The 26491-nt window shown below is 51.3% G+C and overlaps 6 protein-coding genes and 2 non-coding genes across 8 annotated transcripts; 4 read left to right on the top strand and 4 right to left on the bottom strand.

The window, feature by feature from the left end:
- Positions 1-494: 494 nt before the first annotated feature.
- Positions 495-3748, top strand: NCU09795 (hypothetical protein; the record flags this gene model as incomplete). Its single annotated transcript, XM_955100.3, has 11 exons — positions 495-957; positions 1033-1039; positions 1116-1199; positions 1275-1498; positions 1681-1822; positions 1959-2398; positions 2579-2641; positions 2727-2874; positions 2932-3047; positions 3117-3207; positions 3280-3748. The coding sequence occupies 11 exons, from the start codon at positions 495-497 to the stop codon at positions 3362-3364; spliced, it is 1863 nt and encodes a 620-aa protein (XP_960193.3). The 3' UTR covers positions 3365-3748.
- On the bottom strand, positions 3155-5051 carry NCU09794 (NAD-binding Rossmann fold oxidoreductase). Its single transcript, XM_955099.3, has 3 exons — positions 4876-5051; positions 4008-4532; positions 3155-3899 (listed from the first exon to the last, which is right to left on the bottom strand). The coding sequence occupies exons 1-3, from the start codon at positions 4919-4921 to the stop codon at positions 3397-3399; spliced, it is 1074 nt and encodes a 357-aa protein (XP_960192.1). The 5' UTR covers positions 4922-5051; the 3' UTR covers positions 3155-3396.
- Positions 5052-5571: 520 nt separating this feature from the next.
- Positions 5572-10641, bottom strand: NCU09793 (DEAD/DEAH box DNA helicase; the record flags this gene model as incomplete). The annotated part of the gene is made up of 4 exons (XM_955098.2): positions 5572-8083; positions 8159-10005; positions 10058-10357; positions 10410-10641. The coding sequence occupies 4 exons, from the start codon at positions 10639-10641 to the stop codon at positions 5771-5773; spliced, it is 4692 nt and encodes a 1563-aa protein (XP_960191.2). The 3' UTR covers positions 5572-5770.
- A 514-nt stretch (positions 10642-11155) lies between these two features.
- NCU09792 (UDP-galactose transporter Gms1) lies at positions 11156-13722 on the bottom strand. Its single transcript, XM_955097.2, has 5 exons — positions 13322-13722; positions 13222-13251; positions 12836-13144; positions 12062-12772; positions 11156-12001 (listed from the first exon to the last, which is right to left on the bottom strand). The coding sequence occupies exons 1-5, from the start codon at positions 13406-13408 to the stop codon at positions 11750-11752; spliced, it is 1389 nt and encodes a 462-aa protein (XP_960190.1). The 5' UTR covers positions 13409-13722; the 3' UTR covers positions 11156-11749.
- Positions 13723-16006: 2284 nt separating this feature from the next.
- Positions 16007-16080, top strand: NCU15370. Its single transcript has one exon. It is a non-coding gene; the product is annotated as a tRNA-Val (tRNA).
- A 794-nt stretch (positions 16081-16874) lies between these two features.
- NCU15369 lies at positions 16875-16983 on the bottom strand. Its single transcript has one exon. It is a non-coding gene; the product is annotated as a tRNA-Ala (tRNA).
- A 3323-nt stretch (positions 16984-20306) lies between these two features.
- On the top strand, positions 20307-23513 carry NCU09791 (beta-1,3-exoglucanase). The gene is made up of 2 exons (XM_955096.3): positions 20307-20480; positions 20604-23513. The coding sequence occupies exon 2, from the start codon at positions 20628-20630 to the stop codon at positions 23358-23360; it is 2733 nt and encodes a 910-aa protein (XP_960189.1). The 5' UTR covers positions 20307-20480; positions 20604-20627; the 3' UTR covers positions 23361-23513.
- An 897-nt stretch (positions 23514-24410) lies between these two features.
- Positions 24411-26301, top strand: NCU09790 (hypothetical protein). Its single transcript, XM_955095.2, has 3 exons — positions 24411-25135; positions 25204-25329; positions 25381-26301. The coding sequence occupies exons 1-3, from the start codon at positions 24781-24783 to the stop codon at positions 26196-26198; spliced, it is 1299 nt and encodes a 432-aa protein (XP_960188.2). The 5' UTR covers positions 24411-24780; the 3' UTR covers positions 26199-26301.
- Positions 26302-26491: the final 190 nt, after the last annotated feature.

Below are 26491 nucleotides of genomic sequence, written 5' to 3'. Positions count from 1 at the left end.
CCACGGCATAGTAAAATAACTCAGGTACACCAAAATCTGTGCCGTTTACTGTGTCTTTGCGTTTATCAGTAATTGCATTCATAGGGTATTCTGCTGTGAGTGGCCATCGACTCATCCAGTCGTGATTTTTCTCGTGTGGCTGTCCCTCACATCGCGCCACAGTCTACTGCGTAAAGGCTCATCCTCTTGTGCCTACAGCTGCAGAGAGGCTTGGACAAGTGGCAGTCAGCTGGCTTGCCAATCTCGCCGACTTTCTTGATCACCCCCTGTCACATCTCCACGATAACAATCCCAAGTAGGGTTAGCCTCAAACCACTACCAACAAGCTCACCCTCTCTCCCCCACGAATGTCCCCCGCGGCAACGTCCCCGCCTCCATGTCCGTCCCTTCATGACTCCAACCACTTGTACCCAGCCTGTTTGGTTCAGACCTCCCCCTCCCCCTCCAAGAACACACTGCAAGACCGTCTGGAAGAGTCTTTAGGACGAGCCACAATGTCGCAAGACGGTGGACACCAACCATTGGACTCCCTCCGTGATGGGATGGATGCTTCCGCCGCTACTAACACCGCCCTTGAGAATACCCCGTTGCTCTTCGATCGTCAAAGTCCCGGGTACACGGACCTCGACAACAGTGTCAACACCACCAAGAACAGAAACAGCCCTGGGCCTAGTGATTCCAACGGTTGCAGGGTTATCTCTAGGCATGGACATGGCGCCGGCGAGGAGCATGGCGATGTCGATGAAGCGTACCATGCGCGCCAACCAAACCCTCGTCAGGAACAACGGTTGAATACCACATCACCTCAAGCATCGTCGGCAAAGCACCGACTTTGGGACATCATCTCCAAGCGACTCGTTTTCCTGCAACGGGATGAAAGTGAACGGTCGCCTTTGGAAAAGGATCTGGTGCGGAGGCTGGATGTCTTTCTCTTGACTTTTGGGTGTATCTCGCAAGGTAGGTTTGGAATAGCACACCGATGTATAACTTTGTGAGGACGTGAGGTTGATGATGATGATGCCTTCAACTCAGTGATCAAGTGAGGAATTTCCATGTTTTTCTTTCCAAGACGTAAAAAAAATAAAAATAAAGATTGACAAATTCGGTCTGTTCAGATACCTCGACCAAACCAACATCAGCTCCGCATACGTCTCTGGCATGAAAGAAGACTTGCAACTCAACGGCAACGAGTTAAACTAGTGAGAAAAAAAACGATATCCGTTGTAATGCTCCACATGTAACAAAGCCAGCTGATGTCCTCTCGCTCTACCCAGCTTCCTCACCTTCTTCAGCATCTCCTACTGTCTCATGCTCATCCCCTCCCAGGTAATCATCACATACGTTCGTCCCAGCTACTGGCTTCCCGGTCTTGAGATTGGATGGGGTCTCGTGACCGCTCTCATTGCCTTCGCCCAGAATGCTCACCAGGTCTACGCCTTGCGAGTCTTGCTCGGCTTGTTTGAAAGCAGTGCGTGGCCGGGCATGATGACCCTTTTCAGTCAGTGCAGTTTCCTTGTTGTCTTTCTCGTTCTCTTCTTTCTGTTCCACCCCATTTACCCTTTTCTGACTCCATCAGTGCCATGGCTCCCATAAACACGGAAGTAGTTATGCAAGGCACGAATGTAACGCTAAATTGACACGATAGCTGACGACTTGACTGCTGGGTTATAAACGAAACAGTGTACTGGTACACTCCCCTAGAACTCGCTAAGCGCATGGGCTTTTACCATTCTTGTCAGGCATTGGGGTCGATGATGTCTGGGGCATTACAGGTTGCGGTGCTTGAGTCTCTCGAAGGAAGATGGGGACTTAGGGGTTGGCGGTTAGTAGTTTCCTCCTCCTTCTTTTCCTCCTCCATCTCCTCCCCTCTTCTCCTCTCTTGCTTCTTCCCCCCAAAACTACCGCACCCAACGTCGCAACGTACCCAACGCTAACCCATCATCGTCCCCATAACCAAGTTGGCTCTTCATAATAAACGGTCTCCTAACCCTCCTGATCGGATTCACCGGCTTCTTCCTCATCCCGGACTACCCCCGCTCCCCCAATCCACGCTGCCTCAAAGCCCCTCCTCAAACATTCTCCTCCACATCAACCCCTTTCCCCCTGAGGTTCGGCTGGCTCACCCCCGCACACATCCAAGCCGCCGAGGACCGCCTCAAACGACACGGCCGAACCGACTCCAAAAAGATCACTTGGCGCGCCGCCAAGCGTACCTTTAGGTTATGGATCTCCTACTTCATTCCGGCACTGTATGTTGCTTCGGTGTTGGCGCCTTATGGGTACAATTATTTCAATCTCTTCTTGAAGGAGCTAAAAGACAAAGACGGGAGGCCGAGATGGAGCGTTGAGCAGGTGAATGCAATTCCGATTGCGGGAAATGGGGTGAATGTGGTGTTTGGTGAGTACCTACCTACATACTTACCTACCTACCTACCTACATACTTGCCTACCTACCTACCTACCTACTGGGTAGAATGTTGTTGAGGAGTTTTGAGGAAAGGGGACATGGGTTGGTGTGAGGAGGGCGGGTGAGAAGGTAGACATGGACGAGGATGACTGATGTGGTTTGACATGACAGTTTGGATTTGGGCGATTTTATCGGATCTGTTGCAGACTCGGTGGACGCTGTTGGTTGCTCAAGGTGAGTGTGTTGAACACCCATAAGGTCTTCTACACAATACTCGGGGTAACATGCTCATGCTAACATCGATTTCATCGACCTGGAGGCGTCATTGGACTGATTCCATGCATCATCATGAGCATCTGGACCTCTCATCCAGATACCACTCCAGTTTCTGCCGCCTACGCCAGTTACTTCATGACTTATATGAGTCTAGGAACAGCGCCGCTGATTATTTCTTGGCTGTCTGATATGTAAGTCCGCATCCTACCTGGGAGGAAGGGCTTTGGAAGCTGATCTTGATTATATAGACTGCCGCAAGACTCAGAGGCTCGCACCTTGATAGTCGGGTACTCCATAGCCGGGGTCTACGCCATCTTGACCTGGTCACAGGTTCTTATATGGCCTGCTTCACAGGCTCCTTACTGTGTGTTTCACCCACTCCCTTTATCCCACGTTTGCCGGTTTCCACGGCTGACAGCCTCTCGTCCCACAGACCACTATGCCTGGCAGATATCCATCGTGCTTTGGATACTCGTCATCATCATGTGTTGGATGCTGAACATTATCGATGTTCGAATTCTACTGTGAGCTACAACACCTGATCATATCCCTGGAAACCCCCTTTTACACACTGGTCTGACCCGCATTCGTCACAGCCCACAACGTCTCGCAGCAAAAAACAGAGCCTCCCGCCAAGGTCTCCTCTCCCCAACCGAGACCCCGGACGCTGAATCCGAATAACTACCCTCACCAAACCTACCAGACACACTCACTCACGCCTCAACGGCCTTGACAATGCCCTTCCCCTCACCCGACTCCAACAACCTCTGCACCACCTCCAAATCCTTCAGCGCCTCCTCAGGCGTCTGCTCCTTCTCCGTCTGTCCCTTCTCAATCGCCTTAGCGAACGCCGCCATCTCCTCCTTAACACCGGTACTCTTCTCAAACTCCTCCGTCTCCTCACCTTCCTTCGTCTTGGTCTTGATCTGGGTCGGGTTCCAGTAAACGGATCCCTGGGTCGTGACTACCTCGACCTCGAGTCCGGTCTTGAACTGGGTGCCGAACGAGATGCTGATGGTTCCCGACTTTCCGTCGTTGGTCAAAGCAACGGCGTGCACCGTGTCGACGGGGAGCAGGCGTTCCTCCAGGAGGGCGCTGAAGCCAGCGACGTGGGTAATTTCTTGGTTGAGTTCGGAGAGCAAGAGGCGCAGGCCGGCAATGAAGTGGACACCGCCGTCGAGGAGGAAACCGCCCTGGTAGGAGGGGACTTTGCGCCCTGTTTATTTTGTGTGTGTTTTCGTCAGCCACCGTTACCCCTCCTCTGAAACCTAGAAAGAGAGCAAGGGGGGAAAAAAGAAGAAGAAGAAAAAAAAAAAAAACTTACACTCAGTCTTGAAATACTTGTTTCCCTCCTCCACCCACCCATTCATGTTCAATCGGAACGTAGTCAACTTGCCCCCAATCTCCTTCACCTTCTCCGCCGCCTTCAGCAGACTAGGCGTATACCTGAAATTCTCCGCCACCGCCCACAACGGCTTCTTCTTATTGTTGTCCAGGTCCAGCGCCTCATAGAATCCAACCAACCGCTTCGCCTCTTCCACATCCTTGGCCACCGGCTTCTCGCTCAACACATGTTTGCCGGCTTTGAGCGCCTTTTCGATGACAGCCGGCTGCGCGAGGATAGGCAGGGCGATGACGACGGCGTCGATGTCGGTGCGGGCGAGCAAAGCGTCGAGAGTTTTCTCTACATTGGCGGCTTCGCCGGAGCCGGAGCCGGCGGTGGGCACGTCGTAGTAGACGTCTACGGGAGACGAGGCGGCCGAGGCGAGCGTGTTGGCGGAGGATTCGGAGCGGGAGTAGATGGCTTTGAGAGAGAGGGAGGGAACGGATTCGATTGCGGGGAGGTGTTCTAGTGAGTGGAAGAAGGGGGGAGGAGGGGTTTGTTAGCTTGAATACATTTTGTTGTTTGGGGCTGTGTGTCACATTGTGGCGTGTATAAGTATCATCATCATCATCATCATCATCATCATCGTCGTCGTCGTCGTCGTCGTCGTCGTCGTCGTCGTCGTCGTCAATGGACTTGATATATTGTTATATGGTGTTGCTTGGGATGCCGCCGTGGTAGGTGGTGATGTTGTTGTCATGATGGTTGGTGAGCACCACCCAAAAAAAAAAAAAAAAAAGTGATGACATCAGTGAGGGGGTGAAATTGGGGAAATGGTTGGAAGATGAACTGAACAACGGAGACTTACGCTCCCGGGCAAAAATGCCAGCGCCTAGCAGAGCGATTCCGACCATTTTGACAAAGTTATGACGATGATTACAGCTACACTTCTTTTTGTGTTTGAAGAATTTGATGCAATGCGAGAGCGTCGGCGACAATGTTTTAAAAACAACCCCAGGTTCCCAAGAATATGGATGACTGATGATGCAGTCAGTGGGTGGTGATGCGGGGCCCCAATTTCAAAGGGTGGGGGTCACTATGTCCGCAATGAATGGGGGACAGTGGACCACGATCCCCACGGGCATACGGAAATAAGGGGGGCTGTCTGGGCCGTTGCGTTTAATGTTGATAATCGGCCCGTATCACCAGTCTCCCGTTGTTTCTATATCCTGATTTCTGTGCTTTCAGCCCCAGATACAGTGGGGTCTCTCGCCTTCTATGTATGTCACTGGCGATAGAGTCCGAAAGAAGTGAAGAACTACTCCGTAGAGTCATCCATGACACACCTAATGTGCGGACGCGGCGCTGTTGCCCCAACCATTGGAGAAGGGCTCCGGCAAGTTGATTCTTAGTCTAAACATAGGTATACTCGCGAATTTTACCGCCGTGTATCTTCGACACAATTACATGTGTTGAATATGTTGTATGGCACATCCTCCATAGTTTTGGAAGGGGGAGGAGCACGCGATCGCACAAATGATGACAGTTTCGGCGCCCTTGCAATGAGATACTCAATACACATTCACTAGCACAACTTCGCCTTCAACTGCTAGGGCGAATTGACGATTGTTGCAGTACATTTTCCTATGCTACCTGTGAAGCATTACAACCCAAATCACCGCACTAAAAAGATAAGCTGATAGACCAGCAACAGCAGCAGCCAGCACTCCATCATCCTACACTACATTGACTTCCCTTTTTCTTCACACGAATGTCACAAAGCCTCGAAGCATGTCAACAACATCAGTGTCCATGGTCGATACCCACTCCGGCTCGCCCTCTATCTTTCGGTCCTGGTCTTTGGCCTCATTACTCTCGACAACGTTGGGGGTCTGGGGGCTGCCGTGGGCAAGTTCGTGTGGAGAAGGAGCTTCGATGGTATAAGAAACAGACCGGTCATCGTTCATGGGATCTTTACTTTCCATGGGCACGTCGTCCCAGTCGAGATCAATCACGGAGGTTGGCTGGTCGATGTTCCCCGCGGACTGTGGATTGAGCGGAACGAGTTCATCGGACAAGTTCATGGCAGGTTCGAGTGACCGGCTGGAAGGAGTCTGGTAGAAAACTTGATCCTTCCCGCCAATGCTGAAGGGTGATTTGGCTGTATGTCTGTTACTTGCTTCCAACATCATGCTATCGAGAGTTGCAAGATTGCCGGCGTCAAACGGGTCATCCCCATAGACCTGGGTTGACAGAGGAAACTCGATGCTCTGATCCGCCATCAGGCCCTGTGATGATGGCGCCGCGGACCCTCTTATACCTTCAGATTGTGCCTGAGCGACTCCCCAAGCCTCATTGTGTGAAAACTGGCTTTTGATGTTGGCGCGTTGCCCCTGGCCGATAGTGGTTGTTTCGGTTGTCTTCCGCTGAACGCCGGCCGCAATATCTTCAAACTCGTCATCATCATAGGAAAGGTCAATGTAGTCAAAATCGACGCCGTCGATGGTCTGCTTCTGCAAGGGTAGTTCCAATTTGGGCTTCTTGTTTACCGGCGCGTATGCCTCCTTCCCTGTCGCGGCGCGTGAGATTGTCTTGTTGGCGGTCGCTTGACTTCCTGTTGATGTCTTACTCAACGCCTCAAATGACGTTTGGGTCAATACGCTCTGAGACTCGCTCTTCTTATTGCCTTGCTCTGTCTTCTTGCGCTTTTTGGTTGGTCGCTTTCGGTGTTTCTCGAGCCCCTCTTGACAACACTTGTGAGTACAGGGCTTCCCCGATTTCGTAGGTGCTCCTCCACTGCAAGCATGGTTGCACTGCCATCTCCCGTTTGGCAATTGCACAGGCTCACGGTCCAGTATCTGGCTGTTCTCCATGTCCCACGAGTCATCAACCTCATTCGCAGTCATATGTCTGTCGAACTCTTGATGCACTGGCTCGCTCGCTGGTGCCACGACTTCCATGAGTTCTTCCACCTCAGGATACTCGTCGGGATCTGATTCTACTTGGCACTTGGCTCCATGAATGACAGAAGCGCAGGAAGTTGCTTCTTCAGCTGCTTGGAGCAGGTCTGAGTCGTCTATTCCATCATCACCTACGTATTCTTCGGCTGTTTCCTTCAATAGCCGCTGCGTTTGCCCTCCGTTTGCGGGCGACGTTCTACCCTGCAAAAACTGCTGGGATGGAAAAGCCGCTAGGGGTACCTCGTGCTTCAAAACTTTCGAAACGAGTGTTCCAACGATTTCCTCGCAGCTCAGGTGACAGATGATACGTTCATCAGGACTTTTCAACGGAACAGAAACTGGAAGTACCAGCCCAATCTGTTTGTCGATCTTTCTGAGACTTCCACGCCAAAAGTATAGCAGATTCTCGTTAGAAGACTCGATCATGAAAGTGAGCATCGGACATCTGCCCAGCCAGTTAGGGGGGCCGTTCTTGTTGAGATATTTGAGTGTCGTTTGAACGTTGAGTGTTACGTCTTCATTGCGTCTTTTGGGGGTGATGTATTTGACGACCGACACGTCCAAATCGAGACGAGGGAACTTGTTAAGATCTGCTTTTAGTTTCTTTCCAAACGGTGGCTGTCGGGACATGAGACGCTCGAGTTCAACGCTCTCTTTCTCTGCCAGCTCCAACACTGTCCGAATGTCCTGGCTTGCCAGTTTCCTCATACCAACTGGACCAATGTTGGGAATCTGTGTGAGTTGTGTTGGACGACCTTCCCAAGACTCGGCGGAAAGTGCCCTAGCCAGGTCCAACGCATTCTTTACTCCCGGGGCATCGCGATCAAACCCCTTGCAATCAATAACAGCACGAATAAGACGCTGGAGTCTTTCGAATATCATCTTCTTTTCCATTATCAGCTGTCGTCTCAGTTTAGCTGCTTCGGCAGAATCTGGGTATTGAACACTCCCAAGATGAAGCTGCACAATCAGAGAGATTTTATGTTGAGTATGCTGGACTTGCTCTTTCACCGGGTACATGATAAGCGGGTTCTTGTTGATCTCGCGGAAGAGTGTTCTTTCGGCAGGTTTCATGCGGAACTCTTTAAACTCCACTGCTTCAGCGAGAGCATTGATCTACAGTTGAGTTAGCTACTTGCTGTAGAAAAGAAAAGAAGAAGAAAAAAGAAGAAATTGAGGAGACAAACGTACCAAAATATCAATGGTGGCAGCACGCGGAATCTTCAATATCAACTTCATCGTCTCAAACTCCACCATGTACTTGGACATTGCACGGCCATACTCGGTACACTTGAACTTCGCGTCCGCAGTCACGAGCTGGGTATTTTGCAAAAGCTTTATGTCACGCTCGCAAATCTCTTCAATCTTATCGTCAATCTGAGAAGGATTGGAAATGTCTTCTGTAAGTCGGTAGTGATCAGGGTTTCGTCTGAGACGAACACTCAAGAAGGTCCCACCAAGCCACAGCTTTGCTGAAGCGAGATCTCCGATCGTACCAAGACATATCTCAGAGTTGAGGTGCTCAATGAGGTTGAGATGCAGGGTGCTTTCGAGAATTTCCCGACCTGAGACCATGTTTTCGTAGCGTAATTTGTTCGCAGCACGCGTCAAAATGATGGCGGTAGCGCTGGTATCGAACTGTGGCCGGCCCGCTCGTCCAAGCATCTGCATGATCTCGAGATCCGAGTACTCTTGAAGCTTGTCGTCCATGAAAGCGACAGTTCCTTTCATGACCACCGTATGACATGGGAGATTGACACCAACAGCCAACGTTGATGTGCAACAAATGACGCTCAACTCCCCGTTCAGAAAATGCTGCTCAATAGCAATTCTGTCTTGTACATCAAGACCCGCATGATGAAAGGCAACACCGAACCGAACAATCTCCTGCAGCTCACGGCTGAGAACGGGGATTCTCTTTGTTGGAATCGGCCACAGGCTGTTAGTTTCTGACAACCCCGAAGCATGCTCCGCCAGCTTGGTGGCCGTAGACTCGCATGATTTCCTTGTGAAGCAAAATATCAAAGTCGGTTTCCGTTGATTGTGTTTAGAGAGCAGCGTGGGGAGCTTGCCGTCCAGGAACCTGTCGAAGATGAAGTCATTCCCATTGCATTCGTATCCGTAGACAAACTTCTGCAGCTTAACGGGGCGGAACTCTTCACCAAAGACCTCACGGTAAGCGGGCAGCTGTTGAGTCGTGTGATTGCGTCCCAACCATTTGGCGATGTCATCTGAGTTGGGAACAGTGGCGCTTAGTGCAACAAAACGAACATTAGCCCCAATCGTCTTCATCCGCGACACCACAGCCTCAAGGGTAGCACCGCGGACGTCCTTGAGGATGTGAACTTCGTCGATGAGAAATAACTCGACAAGTTGAAGAAGCCTCCGATGGTCCTGCCACTTGCGTGTTATAGAATCCCACTTCTCGGGAGTGGTGACAATGATGGAAGCTTCCCCGACTCGCCTCATTTCAGCTTGAGAGGTGTCGCCGGTTAGCTCAGCACATTTCAAGCCCATATGGCTAAATTTCTTCTCCCAATCCCTAGCCTTCTCGGAACAAAGAGCTTTGGTGGGAGCTTGATAGACGATCTTGAAGTTCTCGTTACATCGGTCCAGGGCGAGTTTGCAGATGGCGAGTTCTAAGATGGCGGTTTTGCCGCTTCCTGTCGGAGCAGATACGACCACGTTGTCGGTGGACCCATAGACAACTCCGAAACATTTCGATTGTACAGCATTGAGCAACTCATAAGGGAAGACTTCCTGAAACCTGCTTGGCAAGGCTTGTCGTACACTCACCAGCCGTATACCGTGAACAATGGGGGTCGATTGAGTAAAATTTGTGAGAGTATCTTGAGACGGCTGCGATGGCTGAGATATTTCCATAGGCTCTTCGGCCAAATACGACATTTGACGGGCCCGTCTAGAGGCACTATGCTTCTTATGCGCGCTGGCTCGTATGGTGGGACTGGAGCTACTGAGGCTATGGAGGGTCTCTTTCGTGGACGCTTGACTCGCTGGGCTTTGTGCGTATGAAGCTGCTGGGCACTGTCAGAACGGCCACAAGATATATGTTGGGGACACAAGACCAACCTGAATGCATTGGAGGCGTCGGCTGCTGGTGGGAGCCATACAGTTCCCTGAAACGATGATTTGGTTCACGGTTGATGATGTCTAGTGTCCTCGGAGTCGGGATGAGGTGATCTTCGGCAACAGGTACTATGGCAGAGGAAGGCAAGCCAGTAGATATGGACTGAGGCATAGTGGCGTCCATATACGAGCTGTATCCGGGGGAGATGTGAGGCCGGGCATGTCTACTAAGATGCGAGAGCGCGATTTGGTACTGTTCGTCATCGCCAGTTTGCGGGGCAGGATGAGCAAGAAGATGGCGATCTAATATATGTTAGACTCAAGGGAAGGCACGGCTCAGACTTCATCCACATACCGAAATCATCTAGTTCATCTGCGTATGGCTGAGGTGGTTCGGCGTAGTAGCGTGTTGATGGCCCAAGTTGTCCACGGTCGTGTTCGTCACGATAGCGTACTGGGTAACAGTCTGGGCGAGGAGACATGGCAAGCTCGTCGCGGTCCTCGAGGATCTCGGGTCTGTGTCTGTGCCGTTCTGGCTGTCTTTGGGCTATTCTTTCGCGTGCCGACTCGCGCCAACGTCCCGTCATGGCTACTTCACTTCGCGATCGAATGGGAATCAATGATAGGACAACAGTCTGAAAACTGACTTGAGAGCAACGGGACACAAAGTGGTAACGAGCAATGGAAATTGAGACTCGATAGACGAAACTCATTTGCGAGCTGCGGCGGGGGTTGACTCGAGGAGAATATTGTGTACGTGATTGAAGCCCTGGCACAAAACAACAACCGAACGAGGAAGGAGCCTCGAGCACTCACTGGCGTCGCACGATTAAGAAAATATGAAGGAAACAGAAAGAGCCATGGATGCATAAACGGAAAGAGGCATTGAAAGATATCCGGAACCAACCGCGGTATGACTACCGATGCGGCGAGGGCCCGACGTGCCTTCCCTTACGACACTGATCATGAGGAGCCGTTTGAAATTTACCCCTCCGCTCCTTCCGCACTGGATGCCCATCCAGCCCAAACCTGGAATTCGATGGGTGAACTGCATGAGCGAGATGACTGACCTCCTTGGCTGGCCCGTCCCAAAAAGCATGATCGAGGTTTAGCTTGGCCCATGAGCGAACTGGATCATTTTAGGAGCTTGAAGTGAGAGAATGGGATATTTGTATACAAAATGTAGTTTAATACTACATGCAAATCGCTTTTCGGATTTTCATTGTTCTTGTTGTGTTGTGTGAACGATGGCATCTCATTCCTCCCATGCCTAGAACAGGAGGAACTGAACCTGCCCTGGCCGAACCCGAATCCCATCTTCCTTCTTGCAACTCCCTTTTCCCCTAAGCATCGGTCGTGTATCCAGAGCGCCGGTTCTGCTCGCGCATATGCATATACAAACCCAAAAAGCTCATGTCCTGGTATCTCTCATACGCTCATGCCATCATAACGCAGCCTCCGTCAATTCCAAGTTCCCAAGAAGGGACGTATGTAGTGATAGTAGACCACTCAAAGCCTCACAGCAGCCATTCCTAGCAGCCTGTGCACGTCGGTTTCTTTTCGGTTTTTTTTTTTTTTCTTTGTCTTTATTTTGGGCGAAACACTTTCTCCGCTTTGAAGCCGTTCCCCGGAGTCTACCCACCGTGGGTTGCCCCCATGTTCAATCATTTGTTCGCTCGTGTGCCGTCTTTACGTTCACTCGTCCAACAACTTGCCCCTAGACGATGGTGTGCGGGCTAATGGCGATGGTGAGGAGGGTCTCGAGGTTGCCCTGGCGGAATCCATGGGGTTGACATTCAGTAGGTTCTGGTCCAACAATCTCGGAGTATGATCGATCGAGATCTTTTCGTAATCTACAATGTTGATGGGAGGCGGTCGAGACCGCTTTCTGTCGGGTGTGCTGTAGAGATAGGTAGATCCAATCACAAGGGCAGTGCCAATGATGAACTGCAGAGAAGAGGGAGTTAGCGAACGGCCGTCGGAGACGTTGACGGGAGGGAAACATACCGAAGAGGTCATGTCAAAGTCAAAGAAGAAGACGCTGAACACGCAGCTTATAACAATGCTGATGCTGGTAGCGAAGTTCTTTGCGATGTTGTCGGCGTAGTTGATGCAGATGGAGGATAGCAACCCTCCCACTGCCTGAAAGACAATGGCAGTCCAAACGATGCTGTTGTAACCATCGAAAAACCCGTGCTTCGCAATCTCCTCGCCGTCGTTGTAAATGACCCCGACAAAGAGGGCGGGGAAAAGTGAATAGAAGGAGAGTTGAATGTTGCGAGTCCATACTGACACGTTGGTGGAGGAATCCTTGAGCACCTTCTCAAAGTAAACACCCGTCACGCCTGACACGACAGCAGCAACCAGGCAGGCTGTCAATCCAGCGGAGTAGTTCATCACCAGGCGGCCACCATCTTGATCCTCCTTGATGCCCTCGTATGTTGCCGAGCGCTTGGTGAGCTCCGTGGCCAAGCCTTCCATACCCCTCTTTGTCAACTCGCGCGCCACGTCAAAGGTCGCGCCAGCGGCTTGGCCTAGCTCGTGGACAGATCGGGGGAAGAAGTGATCGCTGAAGTCGTGGATCGTCAAAGAGTTGTCATTCGATGAAGGGAGGGAGACGATGGAAACGCCGAAGGTGAGTACGACAAGGGATAGCCAGCGCTTGATACCCAGTGTGCGGCCGAGCATAACGACGCTGAAGAAAGCGGTAGTGATAATCTAAACAGTGTCAGTTTCCGTCCCCTCCAACGTGTTCTTAACCCAACGCGTCAGGGCGCATACCTTGAGTTGAAAGAGAATTTGGAAGTGGACGGGATCCAAATTCCCCAAAGCTACATATTGCAGCGTGTTCTCGAGTGTGTATAGCACGGCGGGGATAGCCAGCTTCCATCCATCTCCAGCAAAGACCGAGTTGTAGATTTGTTCCAGGATAACCGTCAAGGGTGTTTGCGGGGCTAGGGTATTCGAGACCTCGTAGATGGAGCAAGTCAAAGAGATTGCGAGCTTGATGACTTCGTTGAGAAGGACGGCAGTCGAGGCAAAGTATCGATGGTCGCCGGGTGGTGTCATGATTCGCGAGTAGTGCATTATCTGATCGGCCGTGATGTTAGTTGACGATACCGCGACTGATAGCACCCACGCCAGCTTGGCCAGCAAGGTACACATACCAGTATAAGCGCCGAGTTTTGGAATGTCAACTACACCACACGTTCGGTCACGTTAGTAAATCTCTCGCCTTTTGACAACGAAGTCGAGCAGGCCTCCTACGGTGATCAATGAAACCTGCTTCATAGGAATGCCGAACAGGGTTGGACCGCTCGCGGCGAGCGCGGGCGGGGCAGTGGACGGAGCCATGATGGAGGTGAGATGGTTCGGAGACAGCGACAGCGACCACTCGTCAGTTGCAAGTGTGCTTTTTGGTGGTACTACTCGTGCTTCGATCGATAGACGTGCCGGTTGTATATGAAGAAAAAAAAAAGAAGAAAAGAAAAAGAGGTCGTAGTTGAAGAGAGCGTGCGCGAGTAGCTGGCGACGGCCTGTGGGCGTCTGGCCTTCTTGAGGCTCCCCCGGGGTGGTTAGGTAGTCAAGGGTGGTTGGATCTTTTGGCGATGCTGTTGGTTGGTTTCGGACCCCCAAGTGGGAATACCGACGTCACGGGCACGAAAAAAAGAAAAGTTGCAGCTGGAGAAGCCAAAGAGATGGCCAGCCATGGAACTTAATACATTCCCGGCAGCCGTGGATGGTCGCGCTCGCAACCTTATACCCCTGGAGAACCCTGGGCTGCCCTGGCCCTCTTGGGTCTGAATGGCAGCTCTTGCCCCGTCTGAAGCATGGAGATGGAAAGTCTCAAGCAACCTAACACTGCTGCCCTGCGAAACTCGATCAGGCGCATGAAAGGTTGCCCTGCAACCTCGTCAAGTAGGTCCTGTCCTACTTTGCACACCATCAACACCACAGCTTGTGTTTGGCTGCAGTCGAAATTTGCTCTTGGCTTGGTACTGGAGGAGAGCGAGGAATGGTTGCGCTGTGCAGCGTCGTGACAGTGTTGACGTAGGTATAGACTTGGCGTTTACCCATTTCGCATTCTCTCGCTGCTTGGCTGTTCACGGACACCAACGACCACCAACGGCCGTTTTTGTCGACACTCTTGTCTATCCGAACACTACCTACCTATTTGGTAGAGAAACACGTCTGAAAGTAGACTACTTTTTTATTTGGTGTGAGAATCGTTGGTTGCCCGTAATGGCGGCTGATTGGAAGAATGCCCATGGTGTCCCTGACACAGCAGGAGCTCTCCCAAAATTCACAGCGGGGCCATTCTGCAGTAGACCTGTGGTGGATCTGAAACCTAGGCCGGAACCATTTTACTTCCATTCTCAAACAAAATGGATATCACAGGTCACATCATCTCCATGAAACGTACGCTACTCAAGAGCCAAGATGCCTGATCCAGAACCTGAGCAATTGATCAATTTGATGTTTCAGTTGCACGTTTTTTGATGTTTGTCCCATAAGGAAACTCAAGGCTTTTTTTCCCCCCGGGCCAGCTTTCAACCAAGTCGCCAGGAACATTTCACTGCCCACCGCCTTTGGTACGTACCTTGCGGAGACACTCCGTTCAGGTGTGTTCCCCACAGTGGAAGCATTGCGCAGGGGCAAGCGCATCTCCAATCGAACTCCAAAAAGCACGTCCACATCACACAATTGAATAATGTGACCGACAAGAACGAACATGTCAAGTTGACAATCCGACAATATGAGAGGCCGCCATCTCTTACCATCTGCTTTGTGGCTGACATTCATGACCTCACTCGCCAACACTGTGTAACTACACACTTTCCAACTTTCACAAGCTCTTTCTCGAGCAACTTGGACTTCCAACAGTTGAGCGAACAACATGAAAGCTCGAGCTCGGAAATCACAATCCTGGAGACTGGAGCAAGAAAACTAAAGTCGTCGGCTCGCGAGCCGGCCGCTAAAAAAACAAACTGGATTCAGCACTCGGGCCTCCCCCGCATTTCTCTCGATTCTAGATCCAATGATTGGACCTTCTTCCCCGCAGCATCTGCAAGCTTAGGTTGGCTCGCTTGACCTGCTTTGGTATCCCCTTGGCAAATCGGTTCCAGCTGAGCATGTTCATCCCCAACACAAAACTGCGATTAACTTGAAGTGAGTGAGCACAGTCAACAGAACGGAACAGAACGGAAAGCCGGCAATATCCTCAAGATTGGGCTGCGATCGCCTTGTTACCTGTTGCTTGTTGCTTGCTGCACCTCGATGCCAGTGCTTCGGCCTCGGATTCATATGTGCGCCGGCGCGCGACTGTCCCGGACCGAGATAATTTCCACTTCTGCAATTAAAATCCGGAGCCGCGACCAAATCCACGTTTCTCGGTGTCCGGGGGGTCCACTTCGGTTACTTCTTCCGGCCCGTCTTACATTCTCATGATACCATGTACCGCAAAGACTCGAGTTACTCAAGGGTCCAGGCTTCGGAGGAACATGTTGTTCTCTTCAGCTACATTCTCTAAGAAGTTCCCGACTCTGAGGCTGGCTCGCTGACTCTGATCGCCTGAAGTCGGCAGATCCTGTAGCCGGAATCTCATAAGATTCGCGCTTCTACGATGAACGCGGAGGTATTTATGGGGAAACTTGATGTGCAGTCGAGAGTGACCTCGACGCTGCCTGCTCCTCTATTATCTATGTTTGCGCAGAGCAACAACGGTATGCCGATGCCTATTGGTAGGCAAAGGAGGTTGAGTAAACCGATGAGTATGACGCCGGTGCCAGAGGAACGCAGTGCCATTTTCATGTTGTTAATGACAGGTATCGATGTTTGCTGCTTGTGAAGTCGTTTCGAGGGTTCATGATGAGGAAATGCAAAGATGCCACTGGATTGAGTCACTTCTGGCTTATAGGACTCCTATTATAATAAACCTAAATATCCACAACTGGTCCGATGGTGTAGTTGGTTATCACGTCAGTCTAACACACTGAAGGTCCCCAGATCGAGCCTGGGTCGGATCACGAACACATCTTTTTTTTACTTTTTATTTCCCCAAATTGTCACAGCAGTTCCACCTCCCTTTGTTATACTCTCTTTCTTTCCAACAAAGGATGCATCAATTATATTGGCACGCCTCACGATATTATTGCCGTTTACTACCTGGTTGCCCTTACTTGTTCATGGTTTTAGTCATCTGACAGTTGTATTTGAAGCGATGCATTGGGTTCAGAACTCCGTTTTCAATTTCTTCTATTGTGTGACATATCGATGCAACCTTCGACAACCAAACTTCGTTCGTTGCGACACAATCGCCATGCCATGTCACTTATAATGCGCCAGACGATCCTTCAGGTTCTGACAAGTAGTTATGACAAAACACGATAATCGCAGCTTCCTAGTAGCGCACCTCTTGGTTTGGAAAAAGGAGAAGCGACACAAGCAGAGAAGTCCCGGTTAGCAATGAGAGGATTGAACTGCAGGAGTTTTTCATTGACGCCGTGACGTGCAAGAAGAGAAAAGGCGAGAAACATTCGGACATTAAACAGTACCGACGCAGGGGGTTATTGGCCCGGAAGTGCAAACAAGATACACACAGCTTGAAGTCTCGAAGCAATAGCTTTGGGCATAATTCCATCTTCAACCACGCAACCGAAGCATCGGTCTCCAGTCCAAGTATTCTCGCATCGTTCAGCGACTTGGATGCACTTACACAAAAAATCGAACGCACTTGTACCGTACGAACATCATGGACGCGCAAGAACAGCGAGGAACAAGATATTCTACAGAGGAAGGGGTAAAAGTCGCAAAAAAAACGTGGACGAGCTGGGAATCGAACCCAGGACCTTTCGCATACAAGAGACAATCTTGGATAAGAATGCTGTAAGTATGCTAAGCGAACGCTCTACCAACTGAGCCACACGCCCTTATAATTGGCTGTTGCTCGGATACTTTGATATTTGGTCTATATACGGCGTGAAAAAAACCTTTGATGCGAGTTGTACCAGTACACAGACGACGACGACGACGACGACGACGACGACGACGACGACGACGTGGGCTTCTGAGTAATGCTGTGCATTGAAACTACACATCTTCGTGAAGAAATTAGCCGCCGAAATAGTTGTTTATCTTTATCTTGATCGTATAACCGCAGGGGCGCAAGGAGAACCTGTAGCAGTTCAGTGTCTGTACAAGATCCCAGAATTCAGTTATTGGCTTGACATCATCGTTCAACGGCCAGCTATGTATCGTTAAACAACAATACAATGAAACGCGGTATATTCGTGTTGGTGTAGCACAATGAAGAAGGACCTTTTCTTTTGTTAATAAAAATCGACAAACAATGAATGCAGAGAGGCGGCGAAGAGCCAGACAATGCAAAAACAACTGGTTAACAAACGCTTCTGTGTCCCGGCGATGGCTTTCCGAATTGGTGACATTGAATTGTCAGAAGCAGAAATTCAGTTATATCAGTTCGTAGAACCGCAATACGTGACATGGCGAGCAATTTGATACTTTTGTTCAGCGTTCATCAACCAGTGTCGCGATTCGCAAGCAGTTTCAAGCCCAGGTCGACGCTCAAGGCTCTCCACACGAGAAGGACACATTTCTGAAGACCAGAAGTTATTTTCCTCACAATTTTTCCCGTGACTAAGGGATTTCGACGAGGTAAGTCCAACAGTTGCGAGCCAAAAGGTCCGTAAAGCCAATGTCGAAGTCGCATGCCATCCAGGAAGGATTTCATCCCACGGGACCAAGTTACCTAACCAAGACCAGCTGAGCTGTTGACCGGATACTTGCGTACAAGCCGTGATACCTCAACAGCACACTCGCCCAATACCTATGAACCTACAACAACAAAATGTGCTGGACAATCTTTCAAGGCTCCATCAACCACGCCTGCTCTCACATCACAACCTACCCTTCCTTCACAGAGGCAGTCAACGTCCGACCAGGGGACTGCGATTGCCATTACACGGTGACGGAACACGGGGGACCCTCTGGCATGCCGTGCCAATGGTGTGTTGAACTTGGGAGATGGAAGTATAGTAGGGGATATGTTATGTGGAGGCCTACAAAGCGTGGACGTAGTTGGTGAGGTGGAGGCTGTGTATCTCTAGCCAAGTTGAAGGGGGAAAACAAGACACCGCTTGAGTCATGATCCTGGCGCCAATGAGTACCACCGAGTTGGCAATGTTTCTTTTGAGCGAGATGTTGAGAAGGCTGTAAGAAGGGAAGCTGAATGTGGTTGTTCTGACTTCCCTTCTGATGCGTCCTTGTGTTGTTGTAGTATGGAATGAGCTCTCCAAACTATTCCATTTCGTTTTCTAAAACTAGACCGTAACCAATATTGTATGCTAAAGATGGTGAAATTGATGTTCCATCGGCCGTATTCGGTAATATCAGCACATGCGTCCTCTACAGTGAATGGAAACCCCCACAATACCGCGTTCCCTATATTCTCTTATTCCGCGTCACAACGGAATTTCCTGCAAAACTGTCTGTTTGCTCCAGGAACACGATTTCCTGGGGCAAAGGATCTGATGTTACACCTTCCCCACGACGAGCAGGGTTGATCCGCAAGCTTTCAACATGCAACGATGACAACGACTTTCCGAATATTGCGAGACTACCCAGCTTCAACCCCGCGACTCAGTGCTGGGGCCGAATTCGTGTTCCGATCCCTAACTGAGGTAACACAACCCCCGCTTGCCGTTGTACAAGCACCAATGCAGGAACCGTGTGATCTACGACTTTGCGACATTCATGGATTCTGGACCATCATGGGAGTCCGGGCGGGCAAGTACATGGATACGCGCATGAACTTCTCGATGATCGCCGCCGGGATTTAATCTTCAGACATGCGTGCCGATTTGATGTTGATCGCGCAACAGCGCCATACCTCCCGCTTCGGGGCTGATTTTGAATCAGGGCGGGGGAGAAGCTCATAGTTTGGGGCCCTAACTTCAAGGAAGTTTCGGACAAGTTGCTCATTTGAGTCGACTTGAGTACCTCTATTATACGCCAAAGCCACGAAAAGGAGGGAAACATACTGGAACCAAGGCCACGTTAAACTCACCACGAGACCTTCAATGTCCGTTAGACCGACCGAAAGCCGGGTGTAGCACCTAATCCGGCATTGGGAATCGCCTTCTCCTCGTTGGTCGTTGGTCACAGTGTCGTGGAGTCACCATCAGACCGCGCGCAATTTCCATCACGGGTTCCACCATCCACGAACAAAAAGATAAAAAAAAGAAAAAGAAAAAGAAAAAAAAAAAGAAAGAGAGAAAATAAGCATCGTGACATGCACGAGATGAAAAGCCAAGAAAGCACAAACAAGCCCGCACCGAGCAAGGGAGAAAAAAAAAAGATGCAACAACACACGTACCTGATTTGAGGATTTGAGTGCAAGCCCCTTGCCCCTTTCCCTCCTCTCTGAGCAGGTGATAAACAACCGAGCCAAAAAGAAAGCATACCCAATATTTGTCGACCGCATTCTCGCCAGGAAGAAACTTTGAGCTATGTACGTTAAACAAAAGTAGGTCTGGAGTCGGTCTCCATTGGTTGAGTAGGCCGGACATCGGAATGTGTGAACGTGTGGTGGGTGTTGATGTGTCTCACCCCTGTCATCACTTAAGTCCGCCGCCGACCCCTGTCCCCATTCATGGGGTACTCCCTTGTCACTAATCTTAACTCCCTTCTTTATTCCCCATTAGCACCAATGAGTCTTTTCGGGAATAGCTTTCCTTCGGGGTTCATGGCTTTTGATGGCTTGTGACTGCAACTGGCTGGCCTATCCCTGGCTAAATGACAGGCGAATGGATCTCGAAATTTCGAGTGTCGCGTGGTAGTGTAGTGTAGATGATGAAAGTGACTTACCATACTTGCGCACCGAGTACTATCGATGAATGAGAGAGATGTGAAAATAAGCAAAGGTATCGGATGCGATTGATTGAATACCCCTGGGAAGGGATATTTACACAGAGGCCTTGGCCTCTGAAAGCTGAAAAACAAACACGTGAAGAGAGTTGCATGCGAATTGCTTTTCCTCCTTCTTTTTTCCCCCGAGAGGATGTGAACATGCAGGGGTGGTTGAAGGTGATCGACAATCGCGCCCCCATCATAGGCCAAGTGCCTGAGGTGTGGTGGACGGGACCTGCATTCATTGTCATCATGCCACAATCTGAGGTGGTCTTGTTAGGTATGGAGCTGAGATTTGTATATCATATCTCTGCTCCGTTACCACGGCGACTGCCCTGCCATTGGGAATCCGGCCGATGCGATGCTCCATGCCCATGCCCTCATCGTCTTGAATTCCACTCTTCGACAATCCGCGTTTCCCGGATCGAACATTGCTGGCCTTCCTTCCCATGGGCAGACCACGCGCATCAGTAACCCGCTAAATCTCCTTTAAAGCCATGTAAGATCCGCCGCCCCTTCCCCCGTTTTGATGAAGAGCATCCTGAGATCGTCTTCTTGTCTTTGCCAGGAGTAAGGGCATCGTTTCTTCATGCTGACAAGATAGTTCCCTCAACGCATCCAGTCACTCTTTGCACACTTCTTCAGGATGCGCAGCCACTCGTTCTTTCCCGCCCTGATAGGGCTTCTCCCTCTCGTTCCAGGTTCGGGTGTAGCTGCCTCTCCCTGCCGCCCGCACGGTCCCCACAACGGCGGCGTAAGCCATGCCCATGGCCCCGGAGGAGGCTCTCATAATGGAGCTGGCAATGGCCATGGCGGTGGCCATGGTGGTGGCCATGGTGGTGGTGGTCATGGCGGACCCCCTGGTTACCCCCCGTTTCACGGCAACGGTACCCACGGTGGTTTTCCTCCATATAATGGCAACGGCAGCTCACCCATAACCACCACCACCACCACAACAACCACCACCACCACCGACATCTCTACCACCACCGACGTCACTACCACCACCGGCACCACCACCACCAACCCGACCACCACAACTGCCACCACAACGTCTACTGCCAGCCCGACTGCTTGCAGCGACTACTGGCTCGAAAACATTGCTCACCAGGGCCTCGCTCCCTATGCCATTCCGGGCTATAGTGTCTTCCGTAGCGTCAAGGACTTTGGCGCCAGGGGCGATGGGATTAACGATGACACCGACGCCATCAACGCCGCCATCAGCTCCGGCAACCGGTGCGGCCCGGGATGCGATGGTTCCACAACGAGCCCAGCCCTGGTCTACTTCCCGCCTGGCACGTACCTCGTGTCCCGTCCCATCATCGACTACTACTACACCCAGATCATCGGCAACGCGCGATGCCCGCCCACTATCAAGGCCAGCGGCAACTTCACCGCTAACTGGGTCATTGACAGCAACCCATACCAGAGCAATGGTAACCTAGCCTGGGGCTCCACCAATGTCTTCTGGCGCCAGATTTCCAACTTCATCATTGACATGACCGCTGCGCCACCGCCCACGGATCCTAACGCCCCAGGTCTGGCAGGTATTCACTGGCCTTCCTCGCAGGCCACTTCTCTTTCCAATATCGAGTTCAGGATGTCTCGGGAAATCGGTACAACGCAGCAGGGCATCTTTATCGAGTCGGGATCGGGTGGTTACCTCGGCGACCTGACCTTCAATGGTGGTCGCTATGGTCTCCAAGTTGGTAACCAGCAGTTCACCATGCGCAACCTGGTGTTCAACAACGTCCAGACTGCCATTCGGCAGATCTGGTCCTGGGGTTGGACGTACCAAGGCATTAGCATCAACAACTGCGGCGTTGGCTTTGACTTTACCTCAATCAGCAACGATCCCCAATTCTTGGGTCAATACCAGGTCGGCTCCATCACCATCCTCGACAGCTCTATCAGCGACACGCCTACCGGCATCCTGATTGGCAATGCCAACGGCGCGGACACGCGGTCCGTCAACAACTTCATCTTCGAGAACATCGCGCTCAACAACGTGCCTATCGCCATCCGCGATCTGAACAACGGCGGCATCGACCTTGCCGGCACGCCCGTCAACACGGTCATCGGCGCCTGGGGCAGGGGCAACGAGTACAACACGGCCACCGCCCAGAACAACACTGCCGGCACACCCATCGCGGGCACATTCACACCCTTCGCGCGTCCTGCCAGCCTGCTAACTTCCGACGGCCGCTACTATGCCCGTTCCAAGCCTCTCTACTCTGAGCTGCCGGCTTCCTCCTTCCTAAGTGCGCGCTCTTTCGGCGCCGTCGGCAACGGCCAGACAGACGATACCGAGGCGCTCAACCAGCTCTTTGCCGCCGCCGCCGAACAGGGCAAGGTCGCCTACATCGACCACGGGCAGTACATCGTGACGAGCACCGTCTTCATCCCGCCAGGCACTCGCATCACGGGCGAGTCGTACCCACAGATCGTCTCAGCTGGTCCAGTCTTCAACGACATGGCCAACCCCCAGCCTGTCGTGCAAATCGGTATTGCAGGTCAGCCGGGCAGCATCGAATGGTCTGACACCATCGTATCCACGCGCGGACAGCAGGCTGGCGCCATCGGTATCCAGTACAACCTCGCCAGCGCCGGTTCCGGGCAACCTTCGGGCATGTGGGACGTGCACGTCCGCATCGGTGGGTTCATGGGGTCCGAGTTGCAGCTGGAGCAGTGCGCCAAGACCCCCACGATTAACGCCAATCCTCCTGGCAACGTTGACCCGAACTGCATCGCCGCGTTCATGAGCATGCACATCACCGCCCTGTCGTCCGGTCTGTACATGGAGAACTGCTGGTTGTGGGTGGCGGACCACGACATTGAGGATGAAGCCAACAACTCGCAGATTACCGTGTACGCCGGCCGCGGCCTGCTGATCGAGTCCCTCGCCGGCCAGATCTGGTTGGTCGGCACCGGCGTCGAGCATCATCAGATGTACGAGTACCAGCTTTATAACACGAACGACATCGAGATGGGCCAGATCCAGACCGAGACGGCGTACTACCAGCCCAACCCGGATGCGCGGTTCCCGTTCCCTGCCGATGCGCGGTTCCATGATCCTTTGTTTGGACCCGGCGAGGATGGCTGGGGTCTGAGAATCGTGGATAGCGAGGGTGTTAGAGTGTATGGTGCGGGCTTGTACAGCTTCTTCAACAACTATGATCAGTTGGTGTGCATCGATGCCAAGAATTGCCAGAGGAACATCTTTTCGCTGGAGGGGACGAATGATGTCTCGGTATACAATCTGAACACGGTGGGCACGACGTATATGGCGACGGTGGATGGGATGGATATCATCCCAGCGGCGGATAACGACGGCATGTTTGTTGATTCTGTTGCGTATGTCCACACCGCTTCCGCTTGAAGGAGTTGGACTTGGGAGGGTTTAGGGGGACGGATTGAAGTTGGGTATTCATTTCGAGAGTTGTTTGTTGGTTAGATTACTGCAGGCCCCAGGGTTATGAAGTGATGACTAGCTACTTTACTATAACGAATGTCAGTTTTTGGAATTTTTCAATCTTTGTGATGCTGTCTTTTGACCTTTTCGTGCTGTGAACTTGCTTGGGATAAGTGGACTGCAGTATGACTGTAGATGGTAATGGATCCAAGTTCAATGGCTAGGAGGGGAGCAGATAAGAGGATGAGAGCTGCGTGTGTCAAGGCCGGCAAGCGACAAGATCAATGAAATTGTGGTTTGACCATGTCGGGTTGTGTTTTTCGTCCGCATTGATGGGCCGTAGCCAACGGAAAGAGTGACGGCCGGTTCAGTACGTATATGTTACCTCGCCATTCAAAAATGCGATGTTGCTGAGATGAGGATGGTTGCAACCCGTAAGATGATGTCTTTCCATCGGTCATGGCGTCTTCCGTCAAGGGCCCTCAAATGCAAGTCGATTTCAGCCATGGTGAACTTGGCAACCGCCCTGTATAATTTCGCGTGCTAACGCATCCGGGCACCTGGAATGTTGGGGCTCGAGTCGGACCTCGATTTCCTTCGTAGTATTCGTGATAATCAATACTTTGAGCCCATCACCATCCCACCCGACGGTGTTTTGGGCAAACCAGATTTGGCATCTGCGATTTCTGAAGCATGATTGTGACGTGATCGGATTGATGACCAGGATGATCACTCACCACTTGGCGAGATGGTTACTGTATGGGCATTGTTGTTTGAAGAATGAACCATTTTGTGGTGGGAAAAAGAGGGTGGGCAAGAAACCTGAAGGAATTGGAGAACTTGGAGGAGGAGGAAAGAGATGCAGTTGTGAGGTTGAAGGAAGCGGAGGTGCGGTGATTGATGAGAACAGTTAAGTGGAGCCTCTATGTCACTATCGGGCACATCTGATTGGACAAGGCACAGGGTACAAGGATACCTTCAAAACAACGACAGCATCTGTTGCATGTTCGCGACGACATCTTTTTGGGGATTTCTTCACTCCGGCATATGCGCACAAGTGATAACCGCACAACTGGTTGCAAGGACTCGTCAAAAATCTTGCAGCCTTGTGGTCTCGAGGAACAACCACCTTTTTTTATCGATTGTTTGACCGCTGTCCGCGAGTTTTGTACTCCAGAAAGCAAACAAGCAAACAGGAGCGCGTTGCCCTTTGTTGGTCCGTGCCAACACCTGCTACATACCCTCTCCCAGAGAGGCGCCTGTCACCACTTCTTTTACTCAAGCTCACCCAGACGACCAGAATACTTTTGAGTTTCTGACCAGCTTTGTTGGAGGGCAAGAGTTTTGAATCTGACGGCGCTTCGGGGATACTTGACCATTACATACAATGCCGCCGCCGCTATCGCAGAGGTCCGATGAGAACTCCTCCGAAGATGAGGTCTCGGATTCGGGGTCCCTTGAGGCCGTTCCAGAATCTGACTCTCTCCAGAAGCTACGGGAAAGTGCAATGGATGTCCTAGCCTCACGCCTGACTTCTCAGCATACTGGAACGACTGGGAATCATGTCACAGGCAAGCTCATCAACAACGTCAAAAGAGCGCCGGCGGATGACTTTGCAAATGATCACGTCGCAAAGTATCCCAAGCTTGATCAAGAAGATGAAGAAACGTCGGATGAAGAAGAGGAATATTCTAGCTCTGAGGAGGATGAAGAGGACGAGGATGACGACGAAGAGGGCCAAGGTAAGCATCCCGTTATCTGGTTCGCCGAGCTTTGAGATCCTGGTCTTACCAAGTAACATCTGAAATAGGAAGTGGTTCTTACCCTTACCATTCCGCGCCAGGGCGATTTATTGTGTCAGAAGACGTCTCCCCTTGGATACCTCGTTGTCCCTCAGCAGATAAACTCCCTTTGCATCCAGATCTTGTGGGCATGAGTGAGTTACAACTCCTACGCATGTCATCAACTTACTGACGTGTAACGCCAGCGTCTGTCGACTTATTTCAGCACGCTCTACCAAATTTTCAGTTGCCCCGTCACCTTGCCCCGATCGCTCGACATCTAGCTGAGCGTCCTATAAAACGAATGCCAATTCTTGGAAAACCTTTTGTGGACAATAAACCCGACAATTTCAGCGCCTACTTCCTTCAAGCGACAGGCCATCTGCTGCCAGACGAGCAGGCTTGCGCACGCTGCAGAGGGGTCAAAATCAAAAAGCGTTATGTGGGCGGGACCTTTGTTGGTTGTGTGGCATTTGCAGACTCAGAAGACGCTAAACTAACGGGTGGTGCTTGTGCCAACTGCTGGTATGGGCGTCAGGGTTCCTTGTGCAGTTTCCGCAACCCAGCCGACAAGCGTAAGGAACGGTTAGGTGCGGCGCGATATAATCCCTTGCTCATCTCCCCACCACCACCACCACCACCACCACCGCCGCCAAAAGGACAGCCGATGGAGCATGGGCAGCAGCTTGAGAATACTGGTCAAGTGCATCCGGCATTCCTGGCGTCCGTCTCATCCGCTTCTCCGGCGTACACACCATTTTTGGACTACCCCCACATGGAGGCCCAAATTGTCCAGCAGAACAACGGCGAACCTCCGATCCTACCACGCCCAGATGGAAGTTCTAGTGTGAACAAAGTCACGGCCTGGGAGACGCGATATAGAAGGATGTCGACAGATAAACTCAGGGCTACTCATGGGAACTTGGTCGAGTGGCAGGAAGACTTGAACACGCGATTGCTCGCCATGAACAAGGTCTTGCTAGACAGGTTGGAGAAGAGAGAGAATAGTAGTCATACAAATTAGTGTATGTATCCCGCCCTCGAACCAAAACAAGCTCGTTCTTAGTTAATTGTGGTGCTCGATACACAACTGGAAAGAGCAAGGTCTGGACAAACTGTCAAAGGCCAGAACGCCCGGTTATGTGTTATGTCAATATTGAACCCTGAACGTGGACAAAGAAAAAGTATGGGAAAGTGTTTAAACCTGGGATGAGAATAAAAGCCCAGGGGAACTGTCATGGTCAGCAATTGGCCAATCACGTGTCTGATATAGCCAGAGTCACAGCCGCCAGTTCATGCAACTCCACCTCCAGTACC

This window comes from Neurospora crassa, linkage group VI, assembly GCF_000182925.2.
Source record: "Neurospora crassa OR74A linkage group VI, whole genome shotgun sequence".
NCBI lineage: Eukaryota > Fungi > Ascomycota > Sordariomycetes > Sordariales > Sordariaceae > Neurospora > Neurospora crassa.
Note: the sequence above shows the minus strand (reverse complement) of the source record. Positions and strands in the feature narration are given on the sequence as shown.